At 36.2% G+C, this 20,715-nt stretch overlaps 1 protein-coding gene across 1 annotated transcript; it reads left to right on the plus strand.

Annotated features, from left to right (window-relative positions):
- The first annotated feature begins 278 nt into the window (after nucleotides 1–278).
- LOC128657154 (alpha-1,4-N-acetylglucosaminyltransferase-like) lies at nucleotides 279–9,742 on the plus strand. The gene is made up of 2 exons (XM_053711397.1): nucleotides 279–716; nucleotides 8,967–9,742. Exons 1-2 carry the CDS (start codon nucleotides 279–281, stop codon nucleotides 9,546–9,548), a joined length of 1,020 nt encoding a protein of 339 aa, XP_053567372.1. The 3' UTR covers nucleotides 9,549–9,742.
- Nucleotides 9,743–20,715: the final 10,973 nt, after the last annotated feature.

The raw sequence follows: 20,715 nt of genomic DNA on the forward strand, positions 1-20,715 counted from the left end.
TAGATAAAATGGAATAAAAAATATTAATAGGATATACTCGGAAGTGCCTAAAGGGAAAGACTCTATGATAAGCTGCAAATCTAAATTAAAGCAGGTTCAGAGCTAGTATAACCTAAAGATAGATGAATCCGCCCAAATCTGAAATGTAAGATTGTGAATATGACATGATTTTATTTTCTGCAGTGTTTCTTGACCATAATCTTACTATATATACATTTTTATCTATAAACTTTTATGAAGCCATTTTGTTTCTTTTTCTTGCAGATTGATCAACAGATATGGTAACCAAGACAAATACCATATGTATCTTTGGTTTGTTATTGCTCATGATAAGCATAAGCTACATATATAAAGTGACTTTAAAAGAGAGAAATACCTCGTTTGTTGATATTTTCTCAAAAGGAAGCACAAACCTAAATATGTTAGGTTCAAGCAACCCTCTAAATCAAGGAAATGGCATCATATTTCTGGAGACCATGGATGTATTGACACCAACTCATTTAGTCACATGCGCTGTTGAATCAGCAGCCCGTGTATACCCTGATCGGCCTGTCATTCTCTTCATGAAAGGCTTGGCCAATGTAACATCAGAAGATGATCTAAAAAAAGTACAGGCACGTTTTCCAGCTCTCTCATCATTTAATAATGTCTACATTTTCCCTTTGAAAATAGAGGAAATATTTAAGGATACACCTCTTTTCTCCTGGTATTTAAAGGTAAGATAGTGTTAGCATATGACCACAAAACTAAAATAGGGCATGAGTGCATCAAGCCTGATAATTTCCATAAATATTTTAACATATTCACATAACATCCATATTTTAGAACCCAAGTTAGGAAAGCAGGCATGGCTAAAAGAAAACAGCTCTGAAAATGTCCTTTTTTATAATGGACAATCAAATTTCAAATGTCTAAATTACATTTTACACAGTTTGAATAAGTGGTTAGCTGTATTAAATGAAGATTTGATGCTCTTATGTTAATTGAACCATAATGTTATATAATCATTGTAAAATTGTGTTTTCTGGAGGTTTATTCTTAGCTTCATTGGGCAACCTGTGAGCCCCATGTTTCTGGCTTGTGCAAATTGTAACAATACTAGTCATGGAAGATTGAATCCTTATAGTATAATCTAACCCAATATGTGAAAAGGCAATGTTAAATGCCAAAATGGAGAGCAAATACACAACAAAGAATAAGGCATAACAGCTTACTCTAGGAGACGTTTGTGTTAAAAAGCTGTAAAAACATTTTCAAAGAATAATTTCACAGGTACAGGTATTGAATTTTAAAAGTACAAAGTCCAGCAACTTATGCCTGAAAAGTAGATACATCATGAGGAAAGACGGTGTTCCTAGAAAATAGTGAACTCATGAAATTATTGCACCACTTCAGCTGTTTGACAAAGTTTTATCTAAATGCACATGCGTCCTGTGTTATGGTATTCCTGTCCGCACATGTCAGTGCTTTTCTTTCTATCCCTGTAAAATTCCTTGACAGTCTTTCACACTCATGAGCACGATTTTTAACTCTATTTATACCGCAGCTTGCTAACTTTGCCAACCGCGACAGGAGAAAACAAATACAAGACAGTCATCATTTACTATAAATGTTAAAGCCCTTTGCCTGCTTTTTTTCCTAACACCTAGGATCTCATAACTTTGAGCCCTAATACTTTTGTTGTGCAATATATTATTTAATTTTTTTTATTAGCTGGTGTTATTATGAGCGTAACTGTACTTTTTAATGAGTATTGTGACAATTTTTAGCTTTGCAAAACAGTTAACCAGAGCTCTGAAGTCGCGGTAACCATTCTAGCGTAAATTGCAATTGTGCTCAAGCAATCACATTTACTTTCAAATCATAAAATCAGCGGTATGTCTGATGAGCGCAAACACCCACAATAAACCCCTTTTCGCTTGCGCCCAAATATTTGTGTTCCACTCATTATCTGGCCCATAGTTTGGTGAAAGCAGTCCTGCTTAGCTGTATTGCTGAATATCATTGAATTTTACAGTTTCATGCTATGGTTTTACTTTTCTCTTTTTGAGGAACTAGCCTGTAAAAATTGCTGTTATCCATCCACTCTAAATTAAAAAGGAAATTGTGGTGTTGTGATGTGGTTTGTATATAATTGTGTTAAAGGGACATGAAACCCAAAATTTTTCTTTCATGATTCTGATAGAGAATACAGTTTTAAACAACTTGCCAATTTACTTCTATTATATAGTTTACTTTCTTCTCTTGTTATCCTTTGCTGAAAGGTCTATCTATGAAAGATCAGGAGCAGCAAAGAACCTCGGTTCTAGTTGCTGATTGGTGGATGCATATATTTACTGGTTGTCATTGGCTCAAGCATGTGTTCAGTCAGCAACCAGAAGTGCATTGCTGCTCTTTCAATAAAGCATACCAAGAGAAGGGAGAAAAATTGTTAATAGGAATAAATTAGAAAGTTGCTTACAATTTCCTGCTCTAGCTGAATCATTAAAGAAAAAAATTGGGTTTCATATCCCTTTAAGATTCTAGTAATTTTTTTTATTTATTGATTTATGTTGGGCTAGCTCACTTGGCTAAGCACGATCGGGTTTGTGCGCGAGTTTGGGTGGAAGTTTTTTCCAACTTTTTGGCTCCATTAAAATATATGGGGGAATACATTAACGAGGTTGTGCTATTCAAAGTTTAAATCTTTGGGTTAGGGCTCGTTAGTTTTTACTTTCAACTTGTAATATAAGCACATTCCAATGGGCGCAAAAAGCCTCCATCTACCATAGTTAAGATGCAAATGGGAGCACTAGTTTGCGCTCGACTTGTAATCCAATCCAAAATGTGCTCCCAATAACTTGTTATAGTAGCAGCAGAGTATAAAATGCATGGGATATTGTTTTTGTATGTTTATTTTTGTATATGAAAAAGCTGTTTTGCTGATTGAGGCTCAATTCTTTGTTATCGTGAACATAAATGGACTGAGCCTGCAGAAATAGCAGTCCTCCTAATTGTTCCTATCTCTCTATAAATCAATTAAGGCCTCCTTATCTCTATATACAATGGTCGATATGTATAGAGAGTAAATGAAAAGTAAAAATGTAAAACCTATCACTTCATCGCCCACTGGTAACTTGGTTGTTGCTAGATGCCTTTTATTTACATAGCTTTTCTAGAAAATACTAAAGTATTCATATTACAGTATATATGATAGTTTCAAAAGGCAAAAGCAAATATTTAAAAGACAAAAGATTATTTATAAACTCCTTGATACATGCAAGCTTATAAAACAGATCATTGGGAAAACATTAAAGTGGAAAAAAATGTACAGTACAATTGTGCTTTAAAGGGACAGTCAACACCAGAATTGTTGTTGTTTAAAAAGAAAGAAAATCCCTTTATTACCCATTTCCCAGTTTTGCATAACCAACACAGTTATAATAATACACGTTTTACCTCTGTAATTATCTTGTATCTAAGCTTCTGCTGACTGCCCCCTTATTTCAGTTCTTTTGACAGACATGCAGTTTAGCCAATCAGTGCTCACTCCTAGGTCACTTTACGTGCATGAGCTCAATGTAATCTATATGAAACATGTGAACTTATGCCCTCTAGTGGTCAAAATGTATTCAGATTAGAGGCAGTCTTCATGGTCTACGAAATTAGCATATGAACCTCCTAGTTTTAGCTTTTTAGTTTTTGGTGATAAAAGTAAATTGGGAAGTTGTTTAAAATTGCATGCCCTATTTAAAACATGAAAGTTTTTTTTTTTACTTGACAGTCCCTTTAACCATCTTGTTCTCATGTTATCATTTACTATTCTTTAAAGGGATATTAAGCACTTTGAGATGGTAATATAAAATGATAAATCGTAAATTATATACAGTGGGGCAAAAAAGTATTTAGTCAGCCACCAATTGTGCAAGTTCTCCCACTTAAGAAGATGAGAGAGGCCTATAATTTTCATAATAGGTATACCTCAACTATGAGAGACAAAATGTGGAAACAAATCCAGACAATCACATTGTCTGATTTGGAAATAATTTATTTGCAAATTATGGTGGAAAATAAGTATTTGGTCAATATCAAAAGTTCATCTCAATACTTTGTTATATATCCTTTGTTGGCAATGACAGAGGTCAAAGTTTTCTGTAAGTCTTCACAAGGTTGTCACACAATGTTGCTGGTATGTTGGCCCATTCCTGCATGCAGATCTCCTCTAGAGCAGTGATGTTTTGGGGCTGTCGCTGGGCAACACAGACTTTCAACACTCTCCAAAAGTTTTCTATGGGGTTGAGATCTGGAGACTGGCTAGGCCACTCCAGGACCTTGAAATGCTTCTTATGAAGACATTCCTTCATTGCCCGGGCAGTGTGTTTGGGATCATTGTCATGCTGAAAGACCCAGCCATGTTTCATCTTCAATGCCCTTGCTGATGGAAGGAGGTTTTCACTCAAAATCTCACGATACATGGCCCCATTCATTCTTTCATGTACACGGATCAGTCGTCCTGTTCCCTTTGCAGAGAAACAGCCCCAAAGCATGATTTTGTCATCCCCATGCCTCACAGTAGGTATGGTGTTCTTTGGTTGCAACTCAGCATTCTCTCTCCTCCAAACACGAAAAGTTGTGTTTCTACCAAACAGTACTACTTTGGTTTCATCTGACCATATGACATTCTCCCAATCCACTTCTGGATCATCCAAATGCTCTCTAGCATACTTCAGATGGGCCCGGACATGTACTGGCTTAAGCAGGGGGACACGTCTGGCACTGCAGGATCTGAGTCCCTGGCGGCGTAGTGTGTTACTGATGGTAGCCTTTATTACGTTGGTCCCAGCTCTCTGCAGGTCATTCCCTAGGTCCCCCATGTGTGGTTCTGGGATGTTTGCTCAACGTTCTTGTGATCATTTTGACCCCACGGGGTGAGATCTTGCGTGGAGCCCCAGATCGAGGGAGATTATCAGTAGTCTTGTATGTCTTCCATTTTCTAATTATTGCTCCCACAGTTGATTTCTTCACACCAAGCTGCTTGCCTATTGCAGATTCAGTCTTCCCAGCCTGGTGCAGGTCTACAATTTGGTTTCTGGTGTCCTTCGACAGGTCTTCACCATAGTGGAGTTTGGAGTGTGACTGTTTGAGGTTGTGCACAGGTGTCTTTTATACTGATAACAAGTTCAAACAGATGCCATTAATACAGGTAATGAGTGGAGGACGGAGGAGCCTCTTAAAGAAGAAGATACAGGTCTGTGAGAGCCAGAAATCTTGCTTGTTTGTAGGTGACCAAATACTTATTTTCCACCATAATATGCAAATAAATTCATTCCAAAATTTAGACAATATGATTGTCTGGATTTGTTTCCACATTTTGTCTCTCATAGTTGAGGAATACCTATGATGAAAATGACAGGCCTCTCTCATCTTCTTAAGTGGGAGAACTTGCACACTTGGTGGCTGACTAAATACTTTTTTGCCCCACTGTATATACTGAAAAGCATACAATTTCAGAATGGAATTACAGGAAAAGGGGACAGAATAAATAATGAAAGTATATTGCAGAGGGTTTATATGTACATATATATATATATATATATATATATATATAAAAAAATATATATATATATATATATATATAATATATAGAGAAAATAACTCATTGTGTAAAAAAATTACAAATCTAAACAAGTCAGAAGACTTGCTTTAAATCTAGAAACTCTCTGACTACACTGTTTCCAATGCAGCAAAGGAATCTGGGTAAGATAAGCAAATGAGGTTCACAATGACTCACCTTTTTACTTTTAGCCTGCTTTTTAAGACAGACTTCCCTTTATGCCATAGCACTGCTGCATTAAACAGCTTTTATGCTTAGCTAGGGTTAGTACAGTGACTCAGACCAATCCCAGGACAGCTGTTTCGTCATTTTTGCCACTCATCAGCTGGGAGTAGGTTGAGTCACTGCTTGGTAAAGTTCATTTCTGGGGGAAATTCAACAACAATTAAAATTATGGGGAGGCGAAAAGTGAGTTTACAATCCTCCACTAAATACAAAATATAGAGAAAATAACTCATTGTGTAAACCATTTACAAACCTAAACAAGTCAGAAGACTTCTTTTAAACCTAGAAACTCTCTGACTACACTGTTTGGGTGGCAAAAACCATGAAACAGCTGTCCTGGGATTGGTCTGAGTCACTGTACTAACCCTAGCTAAGCATAAAAGCTGTGTAATGCAGCAGTGCTATGGCATAAAGGGAAGTCTGTCTTAAAAAGCAGGCTAAAAGTAAAAAGGTGAGTCATTGTGAACCTCATTTGCATATCTTACCCAGATTCCTTTGCTGCATTGGAAACAGTGTAGTTTCTAGGTTTAAAGCAAGTCTTCTTACTTGTTTAGATTTGTAAATGGTTTACACAATGAGTTATTTTCTCTATATTTTGTATTTAGTGGAGGATTTTAAACTCACTTTTCGCCTCCCCATAATTTTAACTGTTGTTATATATATTTATATATATATATATATATATATATATATATATATATATATATATATTATTTATTTATAAAATATTTTACCAGCAAGGATACATTGAGATTTCACTCGTTTTCAAGTATGTCCTAGGTATATATATATATATATATATATATATATATATATATATATATATATATATATATATATATATATTTAGATATAAATTTATATATATATATAAACCTCTGCAATATACTTACATTATTTATTCTGTCCCCTTTTCCTGTAATTCCATTCTGAAATTGTGAGCTTTTGAGTCCCTGTTACAAATGGATGTGCAGAACACTGTTATATTCTAGACAGCCATTGGCTGCACACTCTAGTTACCTATTTACAATCTCTTTACACAGCAGAGAAGCTAACCTAAGTTTTGCAACATCGCAGCTCCCTTTGTTTTATACACACTAAAGACTTATGTCCATTCAGTCATAATTCGGTTTGCGTGTGCTCGCAAAACAATAAATAAGCTGTCGGAAGCAATATCGTTCACCGACTGCTTCCAATGGCCTATTATAACTAAATTTCGGGAACCGTACTCCGACTGCCAAAAAACATTATCATGCCCCATACAAAGTATCAGAAGCCACTAATCTTTAATCTATACCTGGTTTCCAATGCCCACTTAAACCATTAATACACTGTTGGTGGCTGCCGATACAGTAACAAAAATTACACCCAGCTCAGCTAGGTGTAAAATAGGAAAAAGGGTCTTTATGAGAGCCTTTTCCCATTGAAATCTAACCTGACACGTCCAACCCCCCATATCACAATTTATAATAAATATATTAACCTCTAAACCCCCATGGTTCGCAACACAAACTAGCTAGTAAAACTATTAAACCCTAATCTGCCATGCCCCACAACGCAAACTAGCTATTAAAATGATTAACCCTTAATCTGCCATGTCCCACAATGCAAATAACTAATCAATAAGCCCCCTAACCTAAGATCCCCTAAATTAACCCCCATTACATTCATTTAAAAAATCCTAAATTACAATAAAAATAAAAATACTAACATTCATTTAAAAATTAAACCTAAGATTAAATTACAATTATTAAATCTTAAATTACAAAAAATAAAAAAGTCTAAAATTACAGAAAGAAAATGAACCAAATTATCTAAAATAAAAAAATTAAACCTAATCCCTATGAAAATAAAAAAGACCTCCAAAATAAAAACACCCCCTTTTAAGGGCCATCTCCCATATAAATGCCCCTTTAGGGGCAATGGGTAGTTTAGGATTTTTTAATGTTAGTTTTTTTATTTCGGGGAGTTTGGGGGTTTTTACTGTTAGAGGGGGGACTTAGTATTTTTTAAGGTAAAAGAGCTGTTTAATTTAGGGCACTGCCCTACAAAATGCCCTTTTAAGGGCTATTGATAGTTTAGTTTAGATTAGGGGTCTTTTTTAGGGGTCTTATTTGGGTGGGGGCTTTTTATTTTCATAGGGATTAGGTTTAATTGTTTTTATTTTGGATGATTTGGTTTATTATTTTATGTAATGTTAGACTATTTATTTTTTGTAATTTTAGATTAATTTAAACTTATTTTTATTTATTTTTAAAGTAATGTTCGTTTTTTTATTTTAATTGTAATTTAGTATTTTTTAATTTAGGTAGTTGGGGTTAATTTAGGGGGTGTTAGGTTAGGGGGATAAGTAATTTAATTTGTTATTTGCGTTGTGCAGAATTGGCGGTTTAGGAGTTAATAGCTTAATTAAGTTAATAGCATTGTGGGGGTTTGGCTGTTCAGGGGTTAAAAGATTTATTAGGTTAATTGCGATGTGGGTTCATGGCGGATTAGGGGTTAATAGTTTAAATGGCTAGATTGCGTTGTGGGGGATGGCAGTTTAGGGGTTAATAAATAACTTTGATAGATACTTTGCAATATGGGGGTTGGCATATTAGGGGTTAGTACTTTAGTTATTGTGGTGGGGGGTTGCGATTGAGAGGTAGATATTGCGCATGCGTTAGGTGTTTGATTTTAACAGCAAGCTTTGGTTAAAATATACGCACCACACTTGTATGTGGTGCCGTATATGCAATCGAGTGTAGTGTAAGGTCGGGTTAACATAGTAACCTATTAATGTTTTAGAAACCTGGCATTGGGTGGAAGCGTTAACACAACGCTAACTTACACCTACACGAAAAGAGCGACAGCACGAAAAGCAGAAATTATTTCAATGGAAACCTGATAATAAAATGGAGCCGTAAATTACTTTTAGCTGCCGGCTGCTTCGGTAGCTTACGGCTCCATTTTTAACAGCTCAATGGAAGCGAGCTCTTAAATCTTACACATTTTGTCAATATTGAAAAAACTAATGAAAACTTTAAAAAAATACATTTACGTGTTATTTTTAGAATAATCTTTTCTTTGAATGCATCAGTCTATCTAGTGTGTGTTTTGTGTTTAATATTAAGTATTTAATTTTAATGATTTTCCATTATATTTACAGGTTAATACTAGTATGGAAAGATATTGGACCCATGTACTTGCAGATGGCTGCAGGCTGGCACTGATTTGGAAATATGGCGGCATGTACTTTGACACTGACATTGTCTCAATTCAACCAGTTCCAGTTGTCAATTTTTTGGCAGCCGAGTCCTCTAAGTATTCAAGTAATGGAGCTCTTGGCTTTTCTCCACATCATGAATTCATCTGGAAATGCATGGAAGACTTTGTCCGTAACTATAAGGGAGAGGTGTGGGGACAGCAAGGACCTTTATTATTAACAAGAATTCTAGAACAGATTTGTTTACAGCATAGCTTTATGGCTTTAGAGGATATTATGTGTGGAAACATCACTTTCATGAATCCTGTCAGATTCTATTCTGTATCTGGTAATAATTGGAGGACTTTTTATGAAGTTTGGAAGCCAGTGCCAATATTCAACAACTCATATGGCTCACATTTTTGGAATTACATGAATCATGAGAAAGCAGCAAAGGTTGTGATTCCTGGAAGTAACACTTTAGCAGAATATCTGTACAAACATTATTGTCCAAACAACTATGAAGTTCTTAAGAGCAAAGATTAAAATAAATGTAATTGTTTGTATGGGGTAAATGATCTAACTCAGCTTTCAGAGAGGCACTCATTAAATCAGTTGCCAGTTGACATGGAACCCACATTTGTTCTTACATGATTAAAATAGAGCATGCAATATTAAACAACTTTCTAATTTACTTTTATTATCAAATAGTCTTTATTCTCTTGGTATCTTTTGTTGAAAAGCAGGGACATCAACTTAGAAGCATGCACGTGTCTGTCAATGTTACAAGATTGTTATCAGTTTTCAAGAGCACTAGATGGCAGCACTGTGTCCTGCCATGTAGTTCTCAGGACAATTACCTAGGTATTTCTTTAACAAAGAATATCATGGAACAAAGCAAATTTGATAACAGAAGTGGAAACGTTTTAAGAATTGTATGCTCTGTCTGAATCGCAAAGGACCATTTTTTGTGTTTCATGTCCTGTTAAGTTTTCCACTGTGCTATTTCAGATTAATAGGCGATAGTCACATGACACTGCAGACTCTAATGTAACTGGTTACAAAAATACAGTAGAAGAGATATGAAAGTGCGTGTGAACTTATTTTAAAAATATTACCTAAAGAAAAACATTATTTTATAAATAGGCATTTTGTGAACTACGCACCTATGTTTTTCAAATATTTAAAAAGATAATTTAAGTTAAATATAAGAGTTATATAACATTTTAAAACTTTACTTGGTACATTGACATTCAGTGTGTGTGGGGGGGGGGAGTGGAAATGCCCTCTCAGCAGACTTTTGTCAGCACCTACCTGAATCAATGTTTTGATGCCAAAGAAGCATCATATTTTAAATGATGCACAGTTTATGTGTACATTAAAAGGATAGTACATTCAAAATTAAACTTTCATAATTCAGATACAGTATGCTATTTTAAACAACTCACTAGTTTATGTCTATTATCACATTTGCTTTGTTCTCTTAGTATCTTTTGGTGAATAGCATGCCTAGGTAGTTTCAAGAGCAGCAATGCACTACTTGGAGCTAGCAGGTAATAGGTGGTTGCATTTATGGCCCTTGTCACTGGCTCAACAGATGTACTCAGCAAGCTCTAGTAGTTTATTACTGTAGATCCTGGGCCTACTCTTTAACAAAGAATACCAAGAGAATTAAGCAAATAATTAGGGTGACCATATCACTGCTTTAAAAAGAGACACATAGGAAAAATACATATGTCAGGGCTGTTGTCAGGGTTGCTTAAAGAAATGTTTTGTATAAGAACCCTGACATATGTATTTTTCATATGTGTCCCTTTTTAAAGCAGGAATATGGTCACCCTACTTATAATAGAAGTAAATTGCATGCTCTTTCTGAATCATGAAAGTTTCCTTTAACATTACTGTCCCTTTAAGAAACTCTCTCTTGCTGTTTTATTTGTTTGCTCTTCACTCTGGACAATATATATATATATATATATATATATATATATATATATATATATATATATACATACACACACATATATTTATATATATATATATATATATACACACACACACATATATATATATGCACACACACACACATATATATATATATATATATATATATATATATATATATATACACATATATATATACTGTATATATTCTCAGAGTGATCCTATAACTTATCAAATCCTTATCCTTAAATGGAACAGCTGCTAGGAACTGTGAAAGTGCATGTGAAGACTATGGAATCTGCCTATTCCACCAACGTATATCCAAGAAACTGAATGTAGAGACATTTCGGGAATTACTCCCTTATTCATGCTAACCATATAATATACTGTGATCCCTTTTAAACATTTTGTTTTGCGGCACTCATTTTTACATCTGGCGTCATCTACCATTTAATTTTGGTATTACCCATTTTAAATCACTTTGCCTTATTTTTCAATAATAAAATACATAACAATTTCAAACATTATTTAAAATATTTATAAAAATGGTCTGAGAGCATTACAACTGAACTGACAAGGGCAAATTAATGACTTTATTACATTGTGGTTTATACATTTGGCTCTCAACCTGTTACCAAAATACCGACCAGTCAAACTCCCTATTTAATCCAATTGGGATCATTGTCCCCAATCTATGAATCCAGTACATTTCTTTTTGTTTAAGGAGTTTTTTACGGTTACCTCCTATCCTTTGTGGAACCACATAATCAATTACTTGCCACCTTAACTGGCTGATATTATGTCCCTTTTCTAAGAAGTGGTTTGCTACTGGAGCATACTTGTCCCCACATCTAACATTGGAACGGTGCTGGCTCATTCTATCTGTTTTGGTAACAGGTTGAGAGCCAAATGTATAAACCACAATGTAATAAAGTTAGGGATTTGCCCCTGTCAGTTCAGTTGTAATGCTTTCAGACAATTTTTATCAATATTTTAAATGATGTTGGAAGTTTTTATGTATTTTATTGTTGAAAAATAAGGATGAAGTTATTATGAGTCCAATTGTCTAGCGCAAGGGTTTTCATCAAAGAGTTCATTTATGTAGCAAAACATCCTGTAAAGCAAAGAGACTTTTATTTATGAAATATATGCTGGCAGCAAACCAAGCACTCAAGAGTGAAAACAAATTAGCCTGACACTTGTAATCTGGACATAAATGCTTAAATAAAAATATTAGTCATGTCTTGATAATTAATGTAATTCATTTGTAATTTATAACTGTATACAATACATCATCTGTGCTTTCATTTATACTGCTAGCAATAATACTGCACAGGGGGTTTAAATGGATATTAAACTCATAGCATGTATCAACAATAATGCATTGTAAAATAAATATTTAAAAATCCTTTAACATATATTTTCTGAGTCTAATGTATATGGTGGAATTTATGTTTTTGGTCTATTTTGCTGTGACTAATTAGTGATAGATGCAAATTAACTTGAGCACTAAACTAATCAATCACTTTGTAGAATGTTGCAGGCTCAGGTAAATTGTATAATACCTAGGTATGTTGGAGGCACTACTTTTTAACATATTCAGCAATCTTTTCATACATAAATGTCTAATTATTAGTAAGCTCCAAGCAATCAATTATCCTGAGCTGAAAAATCTATTTTTAGTTTGGGGAAAATATTTTTTTAATCTTATATTATAATCCATCTGTTACACTAAGAATAACTTTTTGTTACTACCAGTTACGTTCAGAAAAATCTTATTGCCAATTTTATATATAAAAAACATGCGCCTAGATTACGAGTTGTGTGTTAGGAGGGGTGCGTTAGTTACGTGTATTTTATTTCCTTTGCACACTTTTCTTAACGTAGGTATTACGAGTCTCAAAACAACCCCGTAATGCGCCGCGGTAACAAAACTACCGTGTTTATTTTATACGCGTAATCACGGCAGCATTAAACATTCTCCCATAGAGATCAATGATAAATCAAAGAAGCACGCATTTTTCAGCTAACACTTGATCTCGCGAGAAATACACACTGCTCTGTCATATTACGTATACCACATAATGCATAGCATACAGAAATACCTTACGACCTTGCAACACGGAACAAAACAACACGAAAAAAGATTTGCACACTTATACACAAACAAAACATTTGCATTCAAGATTACGGAACATTAGTACAAAGAAACATTTACAACACTTCACGAATACGACACCATCACAAATATGTATTTACATTTACAGATAATTTTTTGGGACAATGTTATGCAAAACGATCACTATGACATCATCACATTATACACATTCCACAAATACTAACTCAATATGAGCATGCGCAAATTCACACAACTAATACACATTACACACATACTAATTACTAACAAAGCACACCTGAACATACTTTACTTGGCAAACCGGTACATCATTAAACATTTACATAGGGTATATAAGCACGCCACAAGCATGGCTTCTTTGACTGTGTTGCTGGAGAATTTTTGGAGATTAGAGAGTTATTGGTATTGTGAGATTTAGTGAGTGAGTTAGTTAGTGGTAGTGTGAGAGAGTGAGTTGTTAGTGGTAGTGTGAGATTTAGTTGAGTTAGTGGTAGTGTGAGATAGTGAGTTAGTGGTAGTGTGAGATAGTGAGAGAGCGGTAGTGAGCGAGAGTTTTTTTGGGTGAGTGTGCAAGTGGTTTTTCTGAATACATAAAACATTTGCATGCAAACACATTCAATGCATACATACACTTATCAATAACACTACATACACTCCATAACACATCCCCTCTCATACTACACTCCATACCCTATTCCTTTTCATCCCATTCCCTTTCATCCCATTCCCTTTCATCCCATTCCCCATTCCCTGTAAGCCCATACCCATCCCATAGTTAGATTTTGTTTACATATCCTCATTTTAGTCTTTTTATACATTTTTGTCTGTTTTATACTCCTTACCCACTTTTATTTATATCTCTTTCACACTTTGAGCACTTTTTTGTTTTTCCATTTTTGTTATTTATTTTGACCCCCTTTCATTTGGGCACATTCATTTTTTTGTTGGAGTATGTCGGGAGGTTGGGATAGGGGGCAGATTAGCCCGCAGCTATTAATGCTTATTAGGCAGGAGTTTAGAGAGGAGATTGTAGATGAGTTTAGGCAGGAGGTTAGGCAGGATAGGGGGAGGGGGAGAGGGAGAGGAACAGGACAGGAAGGGGGACAGGAAGGGGGGTAGGAAGGGGGACAGGAAGCGGTGGGTGGACCCGGCCACTTTGTTCAAGATAAACAAGTGGCTGGGCCCAGTGGTGGGCAGCATAGAGCTTCAGAGTCCGGGAAACAGAGGCTCACATCACAGGGGAAAGCCAAGCTGTCTAGGGAGGCGAGATATACTATGGAGGAGAAGGAGGCCCTGATAGAGGCTTATATGGAGAGGGCTAGGAGGCTGCAGGCTCAGAAAGTCACCCCTAATGAGAAGAGGAAGGTATGGATGGAGATCAGGGATGCCGTTAATGCAGTGGGGGTCCAGAACAGGGATGTCAAGTCTATAAAGCATCACTACCAGGACTGCAAAATGTAACTCAAAAGAAAGCTCTCAAGGGAGAACCAATATCTAATAGGGAATGGTGGAGGTCCTGAAATGATTGTGGAGTATTCCCGATGGGAGGAAATGTTGCATCCCAGCATCTCCGAGGTGGCCATAGTCGGTATCGGAGGAGTCGATAACAGGAACCTGCCACTCTCATCTTCGAGTAAGATCATTTAATAATCTCTTTACATCAAAAATAATTAATGTATTTAAGGATATGATTAACGCTATTACGCTTTTTTAGACATTATTATGTAAATGCATTCACAATTACCTTGCGAAAGTTGCATTTCACGAAAAGCCATCACATTAGTATCTAGGCTACAGGTTAGGTGTGCATTTAATCAGACTGAAAACAAATGCAAAAACACATTCAGATTGACCATATAGATATCAGAAACACTGTTTTGAAAATGCAGAAATCATATTGATTGTTGTATATGAAAGTTTATTAATGAGGCTGTCTTTGTAATTCTATTGTAAGCAAAAGCATTTACATCTTTATTTGGAACTGTGCTAATATCTCAATTTCTTTATTTTTACAATATACAGAATCTGAGCCCGGGGAGGAGGCATCACAGCACCCACAGGCTACTCCTTCATCCAGGTATGAGAGTGGTGGAGATGACTCGCCACCTCGGGGAGACATGGAAGACATCCATCTATCCTCATCCTCGGAAGAAGCCCCCACTGCAGAAGAGATCCCTGCAGCAGCCCCTCCTGCACCAGCAGCCCGCCCTGCACCAGCAGCCCCTCAGGAGGAGATAGCAGAGGTGCAGATAAGAGATTTTCTGGAAAGATGCGTGCCTCCCTGAGGGAAAATTTGGAAAGCAGAATCCAGCTGATGGAAGCAATTAATGCCATTCGACAAGACCAAAGAGAGCTTATCCAAGACCAAAGAGAGCTTCCCCAAGACCAAAGAGAGATCTTACATACTCTGAGAGATATATTGCAGGTCCTCTGGGAGGCGCATAATGCGCCATCTGCTGCTGCGCCATCTGCTGCTGGGCCATCTGATCCTGGGCCATCTGCTGCTGGACCATCTGCTCCGTTACCCTTGTGTATCTGCCAAAGGGACTCATCCCAAAACGGTGGTGCACTGTAAGAGAATATTCGCTGACATTAAGAGAATCTTAAAGGCCAACCTGGCCAGGGAGAAGCAAATTGCATGTTCGACCAGTGGTGTCACACCATATGTGGCTGAACTATCTGATGATGCTCGGTCTGGATTTGGTGGGGCATGATACTGACGAGTTGGCAGGTAACATTCTATAACATGTGTTTTTGATGTCGCACATTTTTAATTTATTTTGGTTTAAAATTCTTAAGTTTATTGAGATTATGATGTGCAATAATATTGATAATAATCTTTTATTTAATGTATTTTGTTTAAGCATCTACCAGTGCTGCAGCTGCTACAGCTACAGCTGATGATGATGCTGCCACGGCTGGAGATGAGACCCTCCTATTGCCCGTCAGTATTCACACTGAGTCCAGCCAGAGCTTCTCCTCGGCCGCCACACACCCAGACATTATGTGCCGCACCCCTGATGGAGCAAGCATTGGCCATTCTACAGGTATATTTTTTATTACTTTGCTTTTAATTGAATTGTTCTTACTTGTATGATTGTTCACATTTCTAAATATGTATATTCTAATTTTATTATACAGCTGAGGTCCGAAGGGCTTTGAGACCCCCTCTAAGATCTGCGGTCTCCTCCTCAGGTAACAAAAACAAGATCAAACATGAATGTTATGTGTGCTCAGATTATCAGGATTGTCAATAGCTCAATGTGAAAGTTAAATTTGTATTAATGAAGAATATCACTTTCATAAACATTAATGTGATATAACATAGATTTTTTAGATAATCACTCATTTCATAGTATTTCAAAGAATAGTACAGTCAAATTATGTTAGTTCTCATTTACATCGAAAATGTATTTTATATACACATACGGAAATTTAACTATTGTTAAATTTAAATATTTTTATTATCTTTAGCTAGCCATAAATTTAGAGGGACATGAAACACAAACCCTTATTCAGTGGATTAGGATAGACAATACTAGATTAATCATATTCACAGAGGTAGAAAAGTGGATCTCAAAAAACAAACTCTTTCTAAACACTGACAAAACTGTCACAATGATCTTTGGAACGGGACCTAAATTACACAAATTAAAAAATTCCCATCTACGCATTAAAACAAAATCCAATTGCATGCTGACCGCAGTCTACTCTTTCAAATACTTGGCTATGTTGTTAGACCCCAATCTATCTTTTGGCCTCCACATAGAAAAACTTGCATCTAAACTGTATCCAAAACTAGGTACCCTGTACAGAAACAAATCCTGCCTCAGCCCTACAGTAAAGGAAAAGATTGTACAGCAAATGCTGATGCCTATCATGGATTACGGGGACGTAGTTTATGCACCTGCACCGCAAGCTCACCTTAATAAACTTAATACATTGTATAACTCGTTCTGCCGCTTTGTGCTACAATGTAACTACAGGACCCACCATTGTGACATGCTAAAAGAACTAAACTGGCTGTCGCTGGAATCCAGACGCTCCCTCAATCTTTCCTGCCTTGTGTTTAAGAGCCTTTCTGGGAAGCTCCCACCCTACCTGAGCAGAATGCTCTCCCCGGCTATTCCCACCTCCTATAAACTCCGATCCAATACCAGCACATTATTTAGTTTGCCTCAATACAAAAAGAAAGCAGCTCGATCCTCCTTTTCCTACAGAGCGCCACAATTATGGAATGACCTCCCGCACACTTTCAAACCTTCCCCAAGCCTAATATCCTTTAAGAGATCCCTCTCTACATATCTTAAAACAGAATGCACCTGTCATAGTTGATTAAATATTTCCTACCCATTTTATGTTAAATTTTTTGCATATATTGTGTATTATTATTGTTTTTGTATTTTATTGTACCCTATTGTATCAATGCAATGTCTTGTGGACCCAGGACATACTTGAAAACAATAGAAATCTCAATGTATCCTTCCTGGTAAAATATTTTATAAATAAATAAACAAAATATTGAAAATATAAGTATATTAATTAATTTGCATCATTCAATTTTTATACTTTTGATAAAAAGGTTAACTTTGAAAGCTCAGTAGTATCAAAGAACCAAGCTTAAAGATGATGATTGTTAAATGCATACATGTATAGATAGATAGATAGATAGATAGATAGATAGATAGATAGATAGATAGATAGATAGATATACTTATATACTGATTGTGATTGGCTCACCAATGTGTTCAGTGAACAAACAGTAGTGCATTGTTGCTCCTTCAAAAAAGATACAGAGTTAATGAATACAATTAAATAGAACTATATTTAATTTGAAATTTAATTTTGTATTCCATAGCTTAAAGGGATAGTATAGTTAACATTAAAATTTAATGGTTCAGATAGAGCATACAATTTAAATAAAGCTTCAAATTTACTCATATCATCAATTTTTATTTATTTTCTTGTTATCTTTATTTGCAAACCAGGAATGTAAACTTAAAAGACAGCCCATTTTTGGTTCAGCACCTGGGTACCGCTAATTGATTGGTCTCTAAATGTAAACACCCAATCAACAAATGGTATATATTTCCTAAACTAAAAAATTGGGCCTGCTTTTAATATTACTTTCTATCTATTTTTAAAGAAAGATAACAAGAGAACTAATAAAAATTGATAATAGCATTAACTAATAATGTTGCTTAAAATGTCATGCTCTATCTGAATCATGAAAGTTTTTTTTTAATTTAATGATGAAAGCACATATTTGAATTGACAGTCCTCTTCAACTTCAAATAAATCAAAGGCTTGGATCAACACCTCTGTATTGCCTGACAATTCTTTGAGGCCTATTTAACAAATGTCTGTCGGACATGATCCAACAGTGTGGATCAGGTCTGACAGACATGGCTGCATGCGGAGAGCAATACGTTCTCTGTATTCAGCATTGCACTAGCATTGCACTAGAGCTGCTGGTGCAACGCCGCCCCCTGCAGACTCGCAGCCAATGGGCTGCCAGCAGGGAGTTGTCAATCAACACAATCGTTTTCGATCGGGTTGAATTGCGTCGATTACTGTCTGCATGCTCAGAGCAGGCGGACAGGGATATGTAACAGCGGTCTTTAGCCAGCTGCTTCATAACCATTGTTTCTGAAGAGTCTGAAGACTCGCCAGAAATACGGCCCTTCAAGCTCCATACAGAGCTTGATAAATTGGCCTCTCTCTCATGTATTAATATATAAATGGAGATGGAGATAACCAGTTTCTTGAGAGCATGCAGGCTTTCAAGAAACTGCAGTTATAAGCAGCCATATAAAGAACGCTGCTCCATACCCTTGCCGCTATTCACCCTAATCGAGTATGATCTTGTTTATTGACCCCCCTCTGCTGACGGACCATAGTCCGCGATTCTGAAGGGGGCATTCTCTGCATTCAGTGAGGTATGGTGGACATGATCCGCACTGTTGGATCATGTCCAACAGACGTAAGATAAATAGGCCTCTAAGATATTCTCAGTGCAACACCATTGTCACTTCTCAAGCTTCTCAGACTATTAGTGGTGCTTGTAATCATGTCAGTGATTAAGAAACAGTCTAAACTGATTTAGAAAAGTGATGTGTTGAAAATGCTGTTGCACGGTGAATACAATGTTGAATATGATATAGGTTTTATAATAAGCCCCTTTTAAATTAAAAATATATATCAACATTTGTATTTATTTTATCCATTTAAGATAACATAAACTATACAAATCTTTCATGTTAAAATACAGTGTCTTACATTTTCCATCTTGATATGATTTATGGAAGATATATGTTTAATATAATATGCATTTAATCCTTCAATTTACATTAAGTTAGATAACAATATATATTTTATTTTTAATTTCTTTAGATATGGAACATGCATTTAATGTTTTGGAGGAGATTGACCATTGTCTTCAACAGGTGAGAGATTTGACGGAGGAGTCATCCCTGGGAGAGACCCAATACCCGAATCCCAGCAACAGGGAATCTCCCAGGGGACATTGGATTTGGAATATCTCATTTGTGCTGCCCCTCCTGACCCAGAAGACCCAGCTGCTCTGGACACTGGTGCCCCTCCTGCCCCTGTTGGCCATGCTCCATCAGTTCATGGACATGCTGATCCTGGCCACGAACTGCCTCCCATCAATGATGAGGAGGCAGTTGAGGAAATGTTAAATCTGGCCAGGCAGTACCAGGATGATCACCATGAGTTGCATGGGGCATTAAGATCATCTGTTGAGCAACAGGGTCATATATTAGAGAGGGGCATTAGAGTAGATAGGGAAAGACTAGATATAGAGAGGGAAAGGTTGAGGATAGAATCAGCTAGAATAGATTTAGAGAAAGAAAGATATGTATATGAACATAATAGGGATAGTGCGAGATTAGAATTAGAGAGGGATAGATTTATTTATGAAAGGCAGAGGGATAGTGATAGATTAAACTTTGATAGGAAAAGATTAGAATTAGATAGGGCCAGGGCAGCTGAAGAGCAGTTAGAATGCCAGCATCAGGAGAGGGCAGACGAAGACATATGAAACAGCAGAGACAAGAAGGTAGATACTCCAAAATAAGGAGTTTCTAAAAGTCTACGCATATCCAGCACAACTGTATGAATGACAGACACATGAGATTCAATATGTCAAAAAATATAAAGCACACTTTAATAAATAAAACAAACATGTGACAGGTACAATTGTTAACTCTCTCAAGGAATGCTTCTACGGCAGACACCTGTGAATACGCGTTGCTATAAGGCTCCTCCTTTCCATGCTTTAACGTGTCATGTGACGTAAACGTGCATGTTGGGATCCCTTGTATGAATGTGATTTGAGTGTTTGTTTTATTTATTAAAGTGTGCTTTATATTTTTTGACATATTGAATCTCTTGTGTCTGTGATTCATACAGTTGTGCTGGATATGCCTTGACTTTTAGAAACTCCTTATTTTGGAGTATCTACTTTCTTGTCTCTGCTGTTTCATATGTACTTTTTCTAGGTAGCACCTGTATTTCAGATACCATATTTATTTATTTATTAAGACCTAGATTTGGAGTTTGGCGGTAGCCGTGAAAACCAGCGTTAGAGGCTCCTAACGTTGGTTTTAG

Source organism: Bombina bombina, chromosome 4 (assembly GCF_027579735.1).
Source record: "Bombina bombina isolate aBomBom1 chromosome 4, aBomBom1.pri, whole genome shotgun sequence".
NCBI classification, from domain to species: Eukaryota; Metazoa; Chordata; class Amphibia; order Anura; family Bombinatoridae; genus Bombina; species Bombina bombina.

Bases quoted from the DNA above. Each gene is read 5' to 3' on its own strand.
- LOC128657154 (XM_053711397.1), top strand. From the start codon at position 279: ATGGTAACCAAGACAAATACCATATGTATCTTTGGTTTGTTATTGCTC. The intron at 717-8,966 runs GTAAGATAGTGT...TTATATTTACAG, and splicing joins TTTTCTCCTGGTATTTAAAG to GTTAATACTAGTATGGAAAG.